Here is a 14,065-nt window from a genome sequence, read left to right as displayed (position 1 = left end):
CTCTACTTTGCCTGTGGCAAATGGCCTGTGAGAGAGGCTTGTCCTTAATGGTCGCCTTAAATCTGGGGTAAGAATGAGATCATCAAGAATCAAATCACTATTCATTTAATATTTTTACCACAATTTCCCGTCAGACGGAGCTACAAACGGCAGCCGGTTTCTTTTCTTTCAAAGTTGAATATCATGGAATTTATTATTGCAAAGGTTGCTAAGCAAACTCACCTTAGTAAACTAATAGAATCTAATAGTTAAAAATCTACAACCTCTACCTAAAGCTATGGTGGGTCTTTGGAAAAAAAGAAGCCATCGTACACAGGCTGTAATCTGTCATCACTGATTCTGTCTTACACTTTGTCTACCAAGCAAAAGCCAGTGCTACAACAGTCCTATTTCATGAAGCATCATTTATCATTTTTGCCTTAAGTCTCCTACTACATTATGCGTCATTTGCAATACAATCTACACTTAAACGTTAGGTTTAAATCTACTTGATAGAAAAAGATTACCCACGAGTAGATTACCTTTAGAGCCGACTTCAGGACAACTACTTCTCCTGGAGCTTGGTTCCAGGGCTCTCCGTCCACCTGGACTGGAAGTTCAGAGTTGAGCTTGATGCGGATGTGACCTGGAAAGACAGGGCATTCAAAAGAAGAGTTTTTAAGTATCAATTGTAATTTAGAACATAAGATATCACAATAGTATTCTACATATCAGCAGACACGCCTGGTGAATTTAGGCTTAAAAATGAACGCAACTTTTTGTTTGTAGGAGATAACTGATTCTCCTTAAAATTGCTTGTCCAAACCAAGCTAAGAATACAATGAAATAAAATTCACCTCTAATAAAGTATTGACAGATTAAGTTAGATGTAGGTCCACAAACCTTATATCTCAGATTGACAATCGCCACTTACCACCCTGGGCTATTCTAATTGCCGACCGAAGCCCAGACTGGATTTGCCCTAGGTGGACAATTCCAGTGACTCCGACGACTTCCAGATTTCCATCCCAGTGGTTGGGCTTGTTGAAGTGGTCGTCTTTCTCCGGACCCCAGGGATTGGCTCCCGAACCCCAGGAGAGGATGTTCAGGATGATGATTCCCTCCAGGGGTGGCAGTTCCACGTGTTTCCCATCTACCTCCAGACGGATCTCTTTGTGGAGGTCTTTGCACAACTTGCGTGACACCATCTTCCTCAGGCCCATCTTCACATAGACCCCTTTATTGTGCAGTCTGAAAAGGGAAGCCGTTTTCCAGTATATTAAAGCACAACATCCCTCAAAGATTCATGAATCTGATTTTATGAAATTCAGGCAGGCAAACCAAGCACTGAGGTATTTTTGGTCATTCAGAGCTTAAGACTTCAAATATGGATTTGGAGTGGTTGAACAAGATGAAAGAGATCGAGATCACGAGGATCTAAAGGTGGATTTGGGAGAAAGAGTGGGAAAGGATGCAGGAATGGAGGTAAAGTAAAAGGCGAGATGTCGAATTCTGGTAGCTTTTCATGCTTCATACCTCAACCAAAAACTGGCCCTTTCTGGTTGGTTTCCGCTTCGTTTGCCTATTATATGGGTGGTAAATATATATAGAATCTACAGGTCATTTTTTTACCAAATACATCTGCAGATGAAGACACTACTGAATTCTATCTGGTGGCATACTCCTCCAAGTTTAATCAAGTTTAACACGATCACCAATGTAAACCAAACCCTTACTAAATAGCTTTGAATTCCTGAGCAGCTACTCAAAGACCTTAATGATCTAGTCATCTACTAACCACATTATTTAAGAGTTTAATTAGACATTCTCCCACCTGTCTCCTCATTAGGACCTGATATAAGAATGATTACATCTGTTTTTCAAATGTTATCTCTCTGCAAGCAACTTCCGAGTACTAAAAAAACGTACCTGCTGTTGAATTTATTTGGGTTCTCCTCTCGAGCATTGTGGAAGTCCAGGCAGAGCTCAGCTTCGATGCCAATTCCAAAGTAGTTGTTCATCACGAAGATCTGAGTGTTGTCCTCACTTGTGGGTACTGCAGGGTGTAAGACATAAGCGTTATTGTAGAGATGCAGGTTCTCAGACAGGTATATTTTTTAATTTACAGCTAAAAACTCAATTTATCTTCACTTCAAATATGTTTCGAGTCCTCAGTATATCACCAAATATCAGTCTTTGATATAACTTAGCAAATGAAAATTTATAAGTTAAAGATCGAGAAGATTAAGACAAAGCATTGTATATTTTTTTCATATCCTCTTCCAGTGTTTCAAAATATCGAAAAATAATGGCATGGTCATTGAAAATACATTACATCAAGTTTCTCAAAAAATGACCTAAGCAGTCATGCCAGCTATTCATTGAAATGCTGTCACTAGAGATTTGGAATCCTCCCTCTAACCCTTAGTCAGTCAGATATACTGGTACTTTTCCCTGACTATACATACTCTGTATATTCTGCTATGTTTTCCACACCTCCGCATCTGCCCAAAAACAATTCAGAAAGCCAGTACGCTATATTTATTACTCTCATTATATTTCTCCTTTACTTAAGTTGTACGACTCCAGATAACCAGCAGTGAGGGCTGTTGTCACTGCAGCTTTTCAACTGCAGTTTTTCAAAAGATTTGGTTCCAAATGTGAGCCATGAACACACAAAACTGCTTAGGCCATATGCTTGACAAATGAAGAGGGGTACATCTCATTCCCTTACAAAACGTTTTCATTTAATAACTTGTTTTGTTCATTCCAATTCATTGGGCATCTACTTAAAGGAACTGACACTTGAGCCATTTCAAGACTCCCCTGTTGTTGCCACTTTTCTGTCCAGTAAATCTGCTAGGATTTGCTGCACTATACAGTCCTTTTTCCAAGACAAAAGAGACAAGATTGTGGCCCTACTACTATTCGCTGAAATCAATCATGCGACAGGAGCTCCTCACCTTTCAGGCGGCCTTGAAACATCCCACATAATGGAATTCTCTGCCAGATTTTGCTTACCCAATTCCTACGACTCCTTTTGAGAGAGGGTTTCTGATATTTCATCATTAGTTTTGCCCACACTGACCTATCATGCCTGAAGAAAAAAAAAGAAAGCATTTCACCTTGCTGTTGGTTGGGTACTGAAGGCTTTTCATCTACTTTTTCATCCACATGAAAGACCACTGTCCATCTATCAAGGCGGATGTCTTCAGCGTCAATCACATCCTTCAACAGGTTGATAGGATCCTCGCCACCGTTGTACCCTGGACCCCAACGCAGGACCCTCGCAAGGTCATTGCCAGTTCCGAGGGGAACAATGGCACATGCGGGAGACTGGCACTCAGAATCCTGGCCCACATTATCAAGACACTGTAGAACCCATCCAACAGTCCCATCTCCTCCACAAACCAGAATCTTGTAATGTTTCACATGTCGGAACACGTACAAGCTGCAAGTACAATGATGGTGAGATGATGTTTTGGAAAATGAGGGAGATTACTTAGAGAATTACCTCAATATTAAGAGAGAAAAAATTCTTTGCGAGGATTACTAACTAATTAACTTAAACACTGATTCAATGCATGGGGAATGATGGCTAAAACATGAGCACTGTATATGTCGTTTACAAGATCTTTCAATATTCTTTTTTTCGACTATGTGCTATAAGTTCGAGGTGAAAGAAAAGTAAATAAAAACACAAAAATATGAAAGACACTACTGACATTGTGGAATTCTTACCCAGGTAAGGGCCCTCCATTGTCGAGATCAAACACTTGATAAGGATTTAGAAGCTTCCTGAAGGAGGTGATAAGCTCCAGCCCCTGGCATCCACCAGATTTGACATTAACAAACACTAGGAGGGGCTGGACTCCCTCAGGAATCATGTGGGGTAATATATTTGGCAACAGCATCACTGGAAGAATGTAAAGGAAAGTCACATTACCAGTCCAGAGTCATACAATTATTGGTCTAGATTATTTGAAATAAGTTCATGTCATAACTCCTGATGATATTGGTCACAGAGTAAAGTATTAAACTGGGATGAATTAGGGCCATCTTACCTAGAAGATGCTTATCATCATAGCAGGACTCTCTCAGTGTGTAGAATGCTCTTACTGCTAGATCAGAGTCTTCATAAGTAATAACCATTGACCCATATTCATAGTAGATGGGGCCGATGCTTGAGTATTTATACCCAACTGAAATGAGGAAAGGAGCAGAGTTATTAGAATGGCAACGTTGAGGCTTTGTTTCCAGAGGACAATTCAGTCGGTGATGTAAGAAGATGACCTATACTTTAACATATCTGAAAAACTCTGTAACTTGACTCTATAGATGTTGCTGAAACTGAGCTGAAGATATTTCAGGGTAGCAATCTTTGCCAGACAAACAAAGCAATTGGACTGAGTAAAGGATTAACCAACCTTTGCTCAGTATGTCTGCCAAGATGTTTTCGTACTGCCGCTGTGATAAGTTTGGTGGGAGGCTTCCGACAAAGAGCGCGATCTTCGGACCGTGGGGGTCCTTCTTCAGCTGAAGGTAGAATCTGGTCATCTCCATCTGCCGGATGCTGTCACGCCCGATGGCCTTCAGGAGCTCCCAGGGCTTCTCAGTGGTTTCCATCACTCTCTCTGAAACTGCAATTCCAAGAGGATGGCTTAGTTAGTTCACGAATTCATCAACAGATGTCACCCTCAAGTGGATTATAGAAGCAAGTTCAGTTAGTCAGAAATTTATCAACAGATGACGTCCTTAAACAAACCAGTCTTTAGAGCAAATGGGTTCAATACAAATTCATAAACTCATTGAAAGATGTTCTTTTGTTCTAGAGTACTTCTTGCAGTTTGTTCTAGAGTACTTCTTCCAGGAGTTTCTAATGCTCACTGAATGCCTCATTATTGGATTTCCAGCCATCCTTATCCAGGCTTGGGAATCTTTTGCGGAAGAAAAAGAAGAAGGCGATGGGAGACCAAAAGAGCATCTACAGAATTTACTCATAATACCATCATTCCTAAAGTCCAAAAATTCAATAGCTTTCTACTCTCCCTATCACCCCTTTCGAAGAAGAACAGCAGAGCAATGTAATTCGTTATTATTGGCACGTACTCAAGATGATGATAGATTCGAACGCCATCTGTCCACGCAAACAACAACAATCAACAAACCTCCTTTATCCAACATGACTTCCATGAGACGGTAGTCGTCGGGCTTGCTCTCCGGGAGGCCAAACCTCTGCAGCGCCGTGATGATGACATCGGTAACGCACGTGTGTGACGTCACGGGTAAAACGGTGTGGTCAATCGACACGGCAGTGCCCAGGCGAGACGGATACACCCGGATGTAGCCCTCATCGTTGCCCCTTTCCCTGGCGAAGCAAGAGAAGGTGTTGTCATTAGTGGGAGAAGAGCTGTGGGGTATTGTTCACGTCGACTGTGTGTGTTTTGGCCTCATATATATATATATATATATATTTTTTTGGTGCTTGAGAGAGCAGGCTAGTGCAAGGATGGTGTATTTATTGAATGGATATAACATGTGTGTGGGAGTGTGCGTCTTTGTACAGTACACACCCAGAATTAAAATTCTTGTCTCGCTACCTCTTCTTAACCAAGGTATTACCTCTAATATCTTATAATATTTCTTTTCACATAGTCAAGTCAAGGCTACTTTTACATATTCATAAAACATTGATCTTAGCTTTTCCTTAATTTGACATAACGAATCATATTCTCAAGTCAGACTGATAACACTTATAGCATACTATGTATAAACTCATGCGTTCGTACACCTACAAGGACAATTTGACTGCTTGCATGCATGCATGCACATGCACCTGAAGAAACTAAACAATGATGTCCCTACCTGTTCATAAGAATTGCTGATTGTTATACTGGTAGTTATTGTAGCAGCAGTGATCATCTCATTACCTTAAACATGCCTTTACGAGAATGAAGAGTCGTATCTGATTAGAGGGACTCAATTTGTCTTTAGTTTGGACCCCAAATCCGAAATAATTCTTTACAGTTTCTGCAAAAGGGCGACTGGCAAGTGTATACAGCTCAGTACACCACAAGAAATGACCAGCAATTCTTAAGAGGATAGAGACACAGCTATTCAGGGTTAATGAATGCATGCATATGTAAAGTCTACCACTTCTGTCAACTATGAACCTTCTTTTCCCATATGTGGGACATTCAGCGTTTTCAGAGGGCTCCAGGCAGGTTGGTCTTTGATCGAGCACTTCTAGGCCCCAACGCTGCCAATCCAAGTAGACAACATTGATTTCATAACTAATGCAAGCCAGACTATAAAGCATACATTCTATTGCAAATGCAGGTGCAAAAGAACTAAAGAAACGTTGGATGCAAATGACAAACATAGGGTCTTGGATGCATTTATGAAAAAAAAAGGAAAACAGGGAAATTTTTTCTAAGAATGTGGCCTGTAGCAAGCAAGGGGAATGGGAAAACTCTAGCGTTCCTCATAAACTAGCAGAGGATGAATCGAAGAAGGTAAATCAGTATGTGTGCCAGCCTCAGCCTTCAGAAGAAGGAGACAGAAGAGAAGGATAGAAAGTGTAAAGAACAGCTTTAAGTAGACGGCAAGTAGGAAACAAGAGACGTGCAGTTACAAATCTTCGACTTTATTGGCCCCCAGAATGAATTCTTTTGCTTTGGACCAAGTCTTGCAGAAGAAGAAGAAAAAGAGACAAGAAGAAGAAGAAGAAAAAGAGACAAGAAGAAGAAGAAGAAAAAGAGACAAGAAGAAGAAGAGGAAAAAGAAACAAGAGACGTGTGATGTGCCGTTACAAATCTTCGACTTTATTGGGAGCAAGTCTTACAGAGGAACAGCAACTGGAAGAAGAAGAAGAAGACGAAGAAGAAACAAGAGACGTGAGATGTGCAGTTACAAATCTTCGACTTTATTGACTCCCAGAATGAAATCTTTTGCTTGGGACCAAGTCTTACAGAGGAAGAGCAACTGGAAGAAGAAGAAGAAGAGAAAGAGGAGGAGGAGGAGGAAGAGGAGAAGAAGTAGAAGAAGGGGAAGCTAGCACACAATGGCAAACGGATGTCCAAGCGACGGCCTCCTACATTTACTGGCCCTACTACAGTACTGACCTGTACCTAAGAAATACCGCTGGTCTCTTGCCGTCCCTCCTGGTGAGCTTGGTGACGGGCAGCGGGTCCTCGACTTCGGTCTCGTCGGCAGAGTAAGCGTCGGTGAGGTAAGTTTTCGAGTTCTCCTGTGACACGTGGAAGGCCCTCATGGCCGCCGTCAGGAACTCCCTCACCGTCGCCGTCCTCGGTATGGTCACGAGCCGGAACATGCGCCTTCGGAGCGAACTGTTGCCGTCAAACACTTTCACAACTTCTGTTGGAAACACAAGTGCACGGGCACGCGCGGGGGAGAGGGGGTATGTGTTAGTGGAGTCGAGCTACGAAAAGGACGCTTGGGATATATGACTGCAAGGTTATGAAGATTATAAGACTTTGTTTACTTGACTACAAATTCAGATAAATGCATTTTTCAGATGACATACCTAATACGAAAAAATGATAAAGTTTTTTGTTTATATTTGGTATATTTTGTGTGAAGTAATCATGCAAATTTGTTCTGGCCAAGTATTTACATAAATATCATAAACAGAACTTCTCCAATTTTCGTCCGATCTCAAGACCCTATCCTTCGTTCGGTCCTACGCCCAAATTTGATATTCTCAAACCCTCTTAGTTTGTTCTTGGACCTTAATTTAGGGCAGTTTTAGACCCAAAATCCTTGTTTGTCACCCCTCACATCCTCATTTTTAAGGTTCGATTTTAACCAAATTTGACAAAAAGATCATTATATTACAACTCTTGTAATTTCTTATAAGTTCCCACCCATATAAGGAAAGTGTTTTTGGTGCATTTCGGCTTCTTTGTAAACTAATTTCGTTATTAAACAGAAAATCAACAAAACATGATTTTAAATGCTCCTTTTTTCTATTTTTTGGACTGCCGTACGAAACCCTTATCTCGTGCGGGAAAAATATTTCAGTCTCAATTAGGACCAGTTATAGTTATTATCTTAGTTGAACTACTGAGCAATGGTTGACCATCAACCTCATTTATTGCAAGTTCAATAGAGGTAAACTGCAACTTTTGGTGGCCTGGCCTATGTCGTTGCCAGACGCACCAATATGGCTAACTTTGACCTTAAATAAAATTAAAACTGCTTAGGCCAGAGGGCTGCAATTTGGTATGTTTGATGATTAGAGGGTGTATGATCAGCATACCAATTTGCAGCCCTCTAGCCTCGGTCGTTTTTCATGATCTGGGGACTGCTGAAAAAGTGCGGACGGACAAACAAAGCCGGCACAATAGTTTTGTTTTCAGAAAGCTAAAATGGCAGGATTTCCCGTTTCTCAGTGGGAAATACAGTTAACTGAAGTGAACGCTTACAACTATTTGCGAATACTTTTGTGTTCTTGTTCAAAAGAGACGCGAGTCCGGTTAAGATGACTTTTCATGAATAGCTTAAATTCACACTACGATAATTTTGTTTTCATTCATTGCAAAGCTTCTGAACTCTACCCTTTCTTCCGTTTGCCTGCCCTGCGAGAAGAGCTTCAGCCTAATTGCTTCTGGGCTGAACTCTTCATCTAAAAGACCGTGCGAGAGAAACTGAATTTCTCCCAGCCATGCTTTGTGATGTTACGTCTTTAAGCAACGTTATGTTATGTTATGTTAGGAGTCACACAAGGATAGTGATTATTCACCTTCGTCTTTCTCTTCCTTTTCTTTGGCACTTCCTCTCGGCGCCTCCTCTTGTTCTCTTATCTTGTAATCCCCGCTAGTGAACTCCTCAGATATGCTGCGAGCTGTGTAGAAGAGATTGTCTTGATATTAAGATATTATTATGGTGTTACATATAAAGCTCACTCTGCACCCAAATTGAAGTCAGTAAGTCAAATAAGATATTAAATTCTAAGCACTGAAAGATAAATGTCATAGAAATGTATTGTAAATCAAATAATGGCATAGAACAATTAGTAAAACGTACAGTAAAAAGCAAGATATTTCCTGAATCATAATAATAATAATGATGTTGTTAAGAAATTCAGTCTCGTGAAAACAAATTGTTAAAAAATATCCACAATTATATGTTAAAAATATATTTGTATGTAAAAATAGAACAAAGACTTTCGGACACCCTCATCAGCGTAACGTTAATAATAATAATAATTATAAAATTTTGACATGAGGTCTTTGAATAATGATAAGTCTCTTGCCACACCCATCAAAGAGATATAAGCAAAATATATTAATAAAATATTTTTGATAAAGTATTTTTGACAAATACCCTAAAATTATGACATGTGAATATTGGAATTCTACTCCACAATCTAGCTGAGTCAGAAAAAACGAATTATTATTATTATTATTATTATTATTATTAATAATAATAATAATAATAATAATAATAATAATAATAATAATAATAATAATAATAATAATAATAATAATAATAATAATAATAATAATAACCACAGAGGGACATAAGGTCTATTCGTACAGTCCAAGAGCAAGGGAATTCCATCCTTACGTGAGAGAGTATTATCCTTCCTTTTGACTTGCACTCCTATTATTGCCTCCATCGGGACTTCAGTTCTCGGTATACTGACTGTGGGAAGAAGAAGAAGAGGAAAAACGTTTACAAAAGTCTTCTGGGATGAGGTCGCAAGACCCCTGGCTTTCTCCACCCCGGTTGCAATCCATCTCAGTCAACTATTTAATGGGTACAAAATTGGTTGCCTACGTCTACAGAACAAGGCGCGATCCGGCCTCTACCTTAATCGGGGCGGGTGGTAAAATCTACGGCCAAATGGAGCGTTGTTTCGCCAACTAAGATTAAAATCAATACGCTATATTTTATTAGAAATCATTTTTCTGCTTCTGCGCTGTTTAAACAGGCACATTATTTATTATTTTACATTTTCATTCTGATAAATAAATCGTGAATATCCTATCCTAAAATTCCTGTATCTTGAACTCAAAGCGAGTTGCCTTTTTCAGACATTTTTACATTTTTCCATAGGCCTTTTCTACACTCCCCAACTCCTCCTCCTCCTCCTGTAGGTAAATGAGCAAAGAGAATCTATAGCTAAGCCCCTCCTGCATACCCTCCTGTAGGTAAAATGAGCAAAAGAGAATCTATAGTTTAAGCCCCTCCTGTCTACTCCTCCGTAAGTAAAATGAGCAAAAAAAAAAAGAGAATCTATAGCTAAGCCCCTCCGCATCTACTCCTGTAGGTAAAATGACAAAGAGAATCTAGATTAGCCCCTCCTGATACTCCTCCTGTAAGTAAATGAGCAAAGAGAATCTATAGCTAAGCCCCTCCTGTATCTACTCCTCCTGTAAGTAAATGAGCAAAGAGAATCTATAGCTAAGCCCCTCCTGTATCTACTCCTCCTGTAGGTAAATGAGCAAAGAGAAATCATATAAGGCCTCCCTATCACTCCTCCTCCTAGGTAAATGAGCAGAATCTGTAGCAAGCCCTCCTGTGTAAATGAGCAAAGAGAATCTGTAGCTAAGCCCCTCCTCTATCTACTCCTCCTGTAGGTAAATGAGCAAAGAGAATCTGTAGCTAAGCCCCTCCTGTAGGTAAATGAGCAAAGAGAATCTGTAGCTAAGCCCCTCCTGCATCTATTCCTCCTGTAAGTAAATGAGCAAAGAGAATCTGTAGCTAATCCCCCCTACATCTATTCCCTCCTGTAAGTAATAGCAAAGAGAATCTATAGCTAAGCCCCTCCTCTATCTACCCTCCTATAGGTAAATGAGCAACAGAGCACTACCTCTCATCTCCTCCTCCTCCTATGTAGTATGAAGCCTAAGAGCAAATCTATAGCTAAGCTGCTCCTCCATCCTACTCCTCCTGTCCCCGGTAAATGAGCAAAGAGCCTCCTATAGCCCCTCAGGTAAGCTCCTCCCCTCATCTACCTCCTCCTGTAGTAAATGAGCAGAATCTAGCTAGACCCCCTCCTGCTATCCCCTACTTCCTCCTGTAAGTAATGAAGCCCAAAAAGTAATCATAAGCCTAGCTCTTGCTATCTACTCCTCCTAGTAAATGAAGCAAAGAGAATCTGTAGCTAAGCCCCTCCTGTAGGTAAATGAGCAAAGAGAATCTGTAGCTAAGCCCCTCTGTAAGGTAAATGAAGGCCCCAAAAGAAAAATTCCTTGGTAGGCCTAAGCCCCCCCTGTAGGCAAATTGAGGCAAGAAAGGAAATCTGTACCTAAGCCCTCCTGTAGGTAAAATGAAGCCAAAGAGAACTGTAGCTAAGCCCCTCCAACATCTATTCCTCCTGAAGGTTAAAATGAGCAAAGAGAACTGAGCTAAAGCCCTGCCTGTAAAGGTAAATTGAGCAAAGCCCCGAATCCTGTAGCAAGGACCCCTCCAACATCATTAAATCCTCCTGTAAGTAAACGAAGCAAAGAGAAGCTGTAGCCTAAGGCCGCTCCCCCTGTAGGTACCATGAACGCAAGAGAATCTGTAGCTTAAGCCCCTCCTGTAAGGTAAATGAGCAAAGAAGAATCTGTAGCTAACGCCGCCTTCCTTGTAGGAAATGAGCAAACCGAGAAACCTGTAGCTAAAAGGCCCTCCAAACATCTATTCCTCCCTGTAAAGTAAACGAGCAAAGAGAACTGTAGCTAAGCCCCCTCCTGTAGTAAATGTGCAAAGAGAATTGCCCTGTGGCCTAAGCCCCTTCACAACTCTAAATTCCTCCTGAAGGCCAAATGGCAAAAGAGAATCTATAGCTAAGCCCCTCCTCTATCTAACTCCTCCTATAGGTAAAATGAGCAAAGAAAGGAAATCCGTAGGCTAAGCCCCTCCTGTAGTAAATGAAGCAAAGAAGAAATTCCTGTAGGCTTAAAGCCCCTCTCTGTAGGTAAATAGCAAACGAGAAATCCTGTAGCTAAGCCCCTGCCTGTAGGGTTAAATCGAAGCAAAACCCGAGAATCTGTAGCTAAAGCCCCTTCGCCTGTAGGTAAATGAGAACAAAAAAGAAAATCTGTAGCTAAGCCCCTCCAACATCTAATTCCCCCTCCTGTAAGTAAATGAGCAACGAGAATCCTTTAGCTTAAGCCACCTCCTGTAGGTAATGAGCAAAAGAGAAATCCTGTAGCTAATGCCCTCCTACCATCTATTCCTCCTGTCAACGTAAATGAGCAAATGAGAATCTAATACGCAAGCCCCCTCCCCTATCTAACGCCCCTCCTATAGGTAAATGAGCAAAGAAAGAATTTCTGTAATGCAAGCAACTCGTTAGGTAAATGAGCCAAAAGAGAATCTGTAGCTTAAGCCCCTCGCCTGTAGGAATGAAGGCAAAGAGAAATCTGTAAAGCTAAAGCCCCCCCTGAGGTAAATGAGCAAAAAGAATTGTAGCTAAGCCCCCCTCCACAATCTAATTCCTCCTGTAAAGTTAAATGAGCAAAAGAAGAATCTGTAGCTAAGCCCCTCCTACATCTAATTCCTCCTGTCAAGTAAAAATTGAGCCAATGAGAATCCTATAGCTAAGCCCCTCACTGTAGGTAAATGAGCAAAGAGAAATCTGTAGCTAAGCCCTCTGAGTAAAATGGAGCAAAGAGAATCTGGTAAAGCCCCCCTAAGCCCTCCTACATCTATTCCTCCTGTAAGTAAAAACGAGCAAAGAAGAATCTGTAGCTAAGCCCCAGTCCTACATTCTATTACCTTCCTCCTGTAAGAAGTAAATGAGGCAAAGAGAATCTGAGCTAAGCCCTCCAAGCCCCATCCCTATTCCACTGGTAAGAAACGAGCCAAAGAAGAATCTTAGCTAAGCCTCCTACATCTAAAGCCCCTCCTGTAGGAGGTAACTGAGCAAAGAGAATCTATAGCTAAGGGCCCCTCCGTAGGTAAATGAGCAAGGAATCTGTAGCTTAAGCCCCTCCTGTAAGTAAACGAGCAAAGAGAAATCTGGTAGCTAAGCCCCTCCAGACCCCATTCCTTATTCCTCCTGGTAAATAAACGAGCAAAGAGAATCTGTTAGCTAAGCCCTCCTGTAAGGTTAAATGAAGCCAAAGAGAATCTGTAGCTAAGCCCCATCCTGTAGGTAAATGAGCAGAAAGAGAATCTGTTAGCTAAAGCCCCCTCCTATAGGTAAATGAGCAAAGAGAATCTGTAGCTAAGCCCCTCCTATAGGTTAAATGGCAAAGCAAAGAATCTGTAAGCTAAGCCCCCCTTGTAGGTAACTGAGCAAAGAAGAATCCCCTCCTAGCTAGGGCCCTTTCCCTGTTTTAAGGTTTTTTTTTTTTTTTTTTTTAAATGAGCAAGAAAGAATCTGTTAGCTAAGCCCCTCCTACATCTATTCCTCCGTAAGTTAAATCCGGCCAAAGAGAATTCTATAGCTAAAGCCCCTCCTCTAATCTACTCCTACCTAGTAGGTAAATGAAGCAAAGAGAATCTTATAAGCTAAGCCCCTCCTGCTATCTACTTCCCTCCTATAGGTAAATGAGCAACAAAGAAGAATCCATTAGCTAAGCCCCTCCTTACACTAATTCCCTCCTGTAAGTAAATGAGCAAAGAGAATCTATAGCTAAGCCCTCCCCTCCCTAATCTACTCCTCCCCTAATAGGTAAATGAAGCAAAAGAGAATCTGTAGCTAAGCCCCTCCCCCCTGTAGGTAAATGAGCAAAGAAGAAATCTTGTAGCTAAAGCCCCTCCTGTAGGCTAAATTGAGCAAAGCAAAAGGAATCTGTAAGCTAAGCCCCTCCTGTAAGGTAAATGAGCCCCAAAGAGAATCTGTAGCTCAAGCCCCTCCTGTAAGGTAAAATGAGCCAAAGAGAATCTGTCAGCTGAAGCCCCCCAACCAAATCTATTCCCCTTAAGCCTAATAAGTAAATGCAAAAAAGAGAAATCTTGTAGCTAAGCCCCTTCCTGTAGGTAAATTGAGCAAAGAGAATTCTGTAGCTAAGCCCCTCCACCCAAATCTATTCCTCCTGTTCAAGTAAACGAGCAAAGAGAATCTGTAAGCTAAAGCCCGCTCCCTGTAGGTAAATGAGCCAATAAAGAGAACTGTTTCAAG

General features: G+C 41.1%; 1 protein-coding gene across 6 annotated transcripts in view; it reads right to left on the bottom strand.

Annotated features, from left to right (window-relative positions):
- LOC135214359 (diacylglycerol kinase theta-like) overlaps window positions 1-14,065 on the bottom strand; it is a 113,477-nt gene that overhangs the window by 18,325 nt on the left and 81,087 nt on the right. For 4 of the 6 annotated variants that reach the window (XM_064248586.1, XM_064248585.1, XM_064248583.1 and 1 more), the window contains exons 6-16: window positions 9,571-9,648; window positions 8,744-8,845; window positions 7,104-7,356; window positions 5,148-5,347; window positions 4,407-4,619; window positions 4,044-4,181; window positions 3,721-3,895; window positions 3,105-3,430; window positions 1,909-2,035; window positions 914-1,230; window positions 522-625 (exon numbers count right to left, since the gene is read on the bottom strand). In XM_064248586.1, the coding sequence (XP_064104656.1) occupies window positions 522-625; window positions 914-1,230; window positions 1,909-2,035; window positions 3,105-3,430; window positions 3,721-3,895; window positions 4,044-4,181; window positions 4,407-4,619; window positions 5,148-5,347; window positions 7,104-7,356; window positions 8,744-8,845; window positions 9,571-9,648 (2,033 nt within the window). The remainder of the gene's footprint in view (window positions 1-521; window positions 626-913; window positions 1,231-1,908; window positions 2,036-3,104; window positions 3,431-3,720; window positions 3,896-4,043; window positions 4,182-4,406; window positions 4,620-5,147; window positions 5,348-7,103; window positions 7,357-8,743; window positions 8,846-9,570; window positions 9,649-14,065) is intronic. The other 2 variants (XM_064248582.1, XM_064248581.1) reach the window with 2 other exon arrangements.

The sequence above is a fragment of the Macrobrachium nipponense genome, chromosome 45 (assembly GCF_015104395.2).
Source record: "Macrobrachium nipponense isolate FS-2020 chromosome 45, ASM1510439v2, whole genome shotgun sequence".
In the NCBI taxonomy this organism is placed as follows: domain Eukaryota; kingdom Metazoa; phylum Arthropoda; class Malacostraca; order Decapoda; family Palaemonidae; genus Macrobrachium; species Macrobrachium nipponense.
The sequence above is the reverse complement of the archived record's forward strand: the minus strand, read 5'-3'. Positions and strand labels throughout refer to the sequence as shown.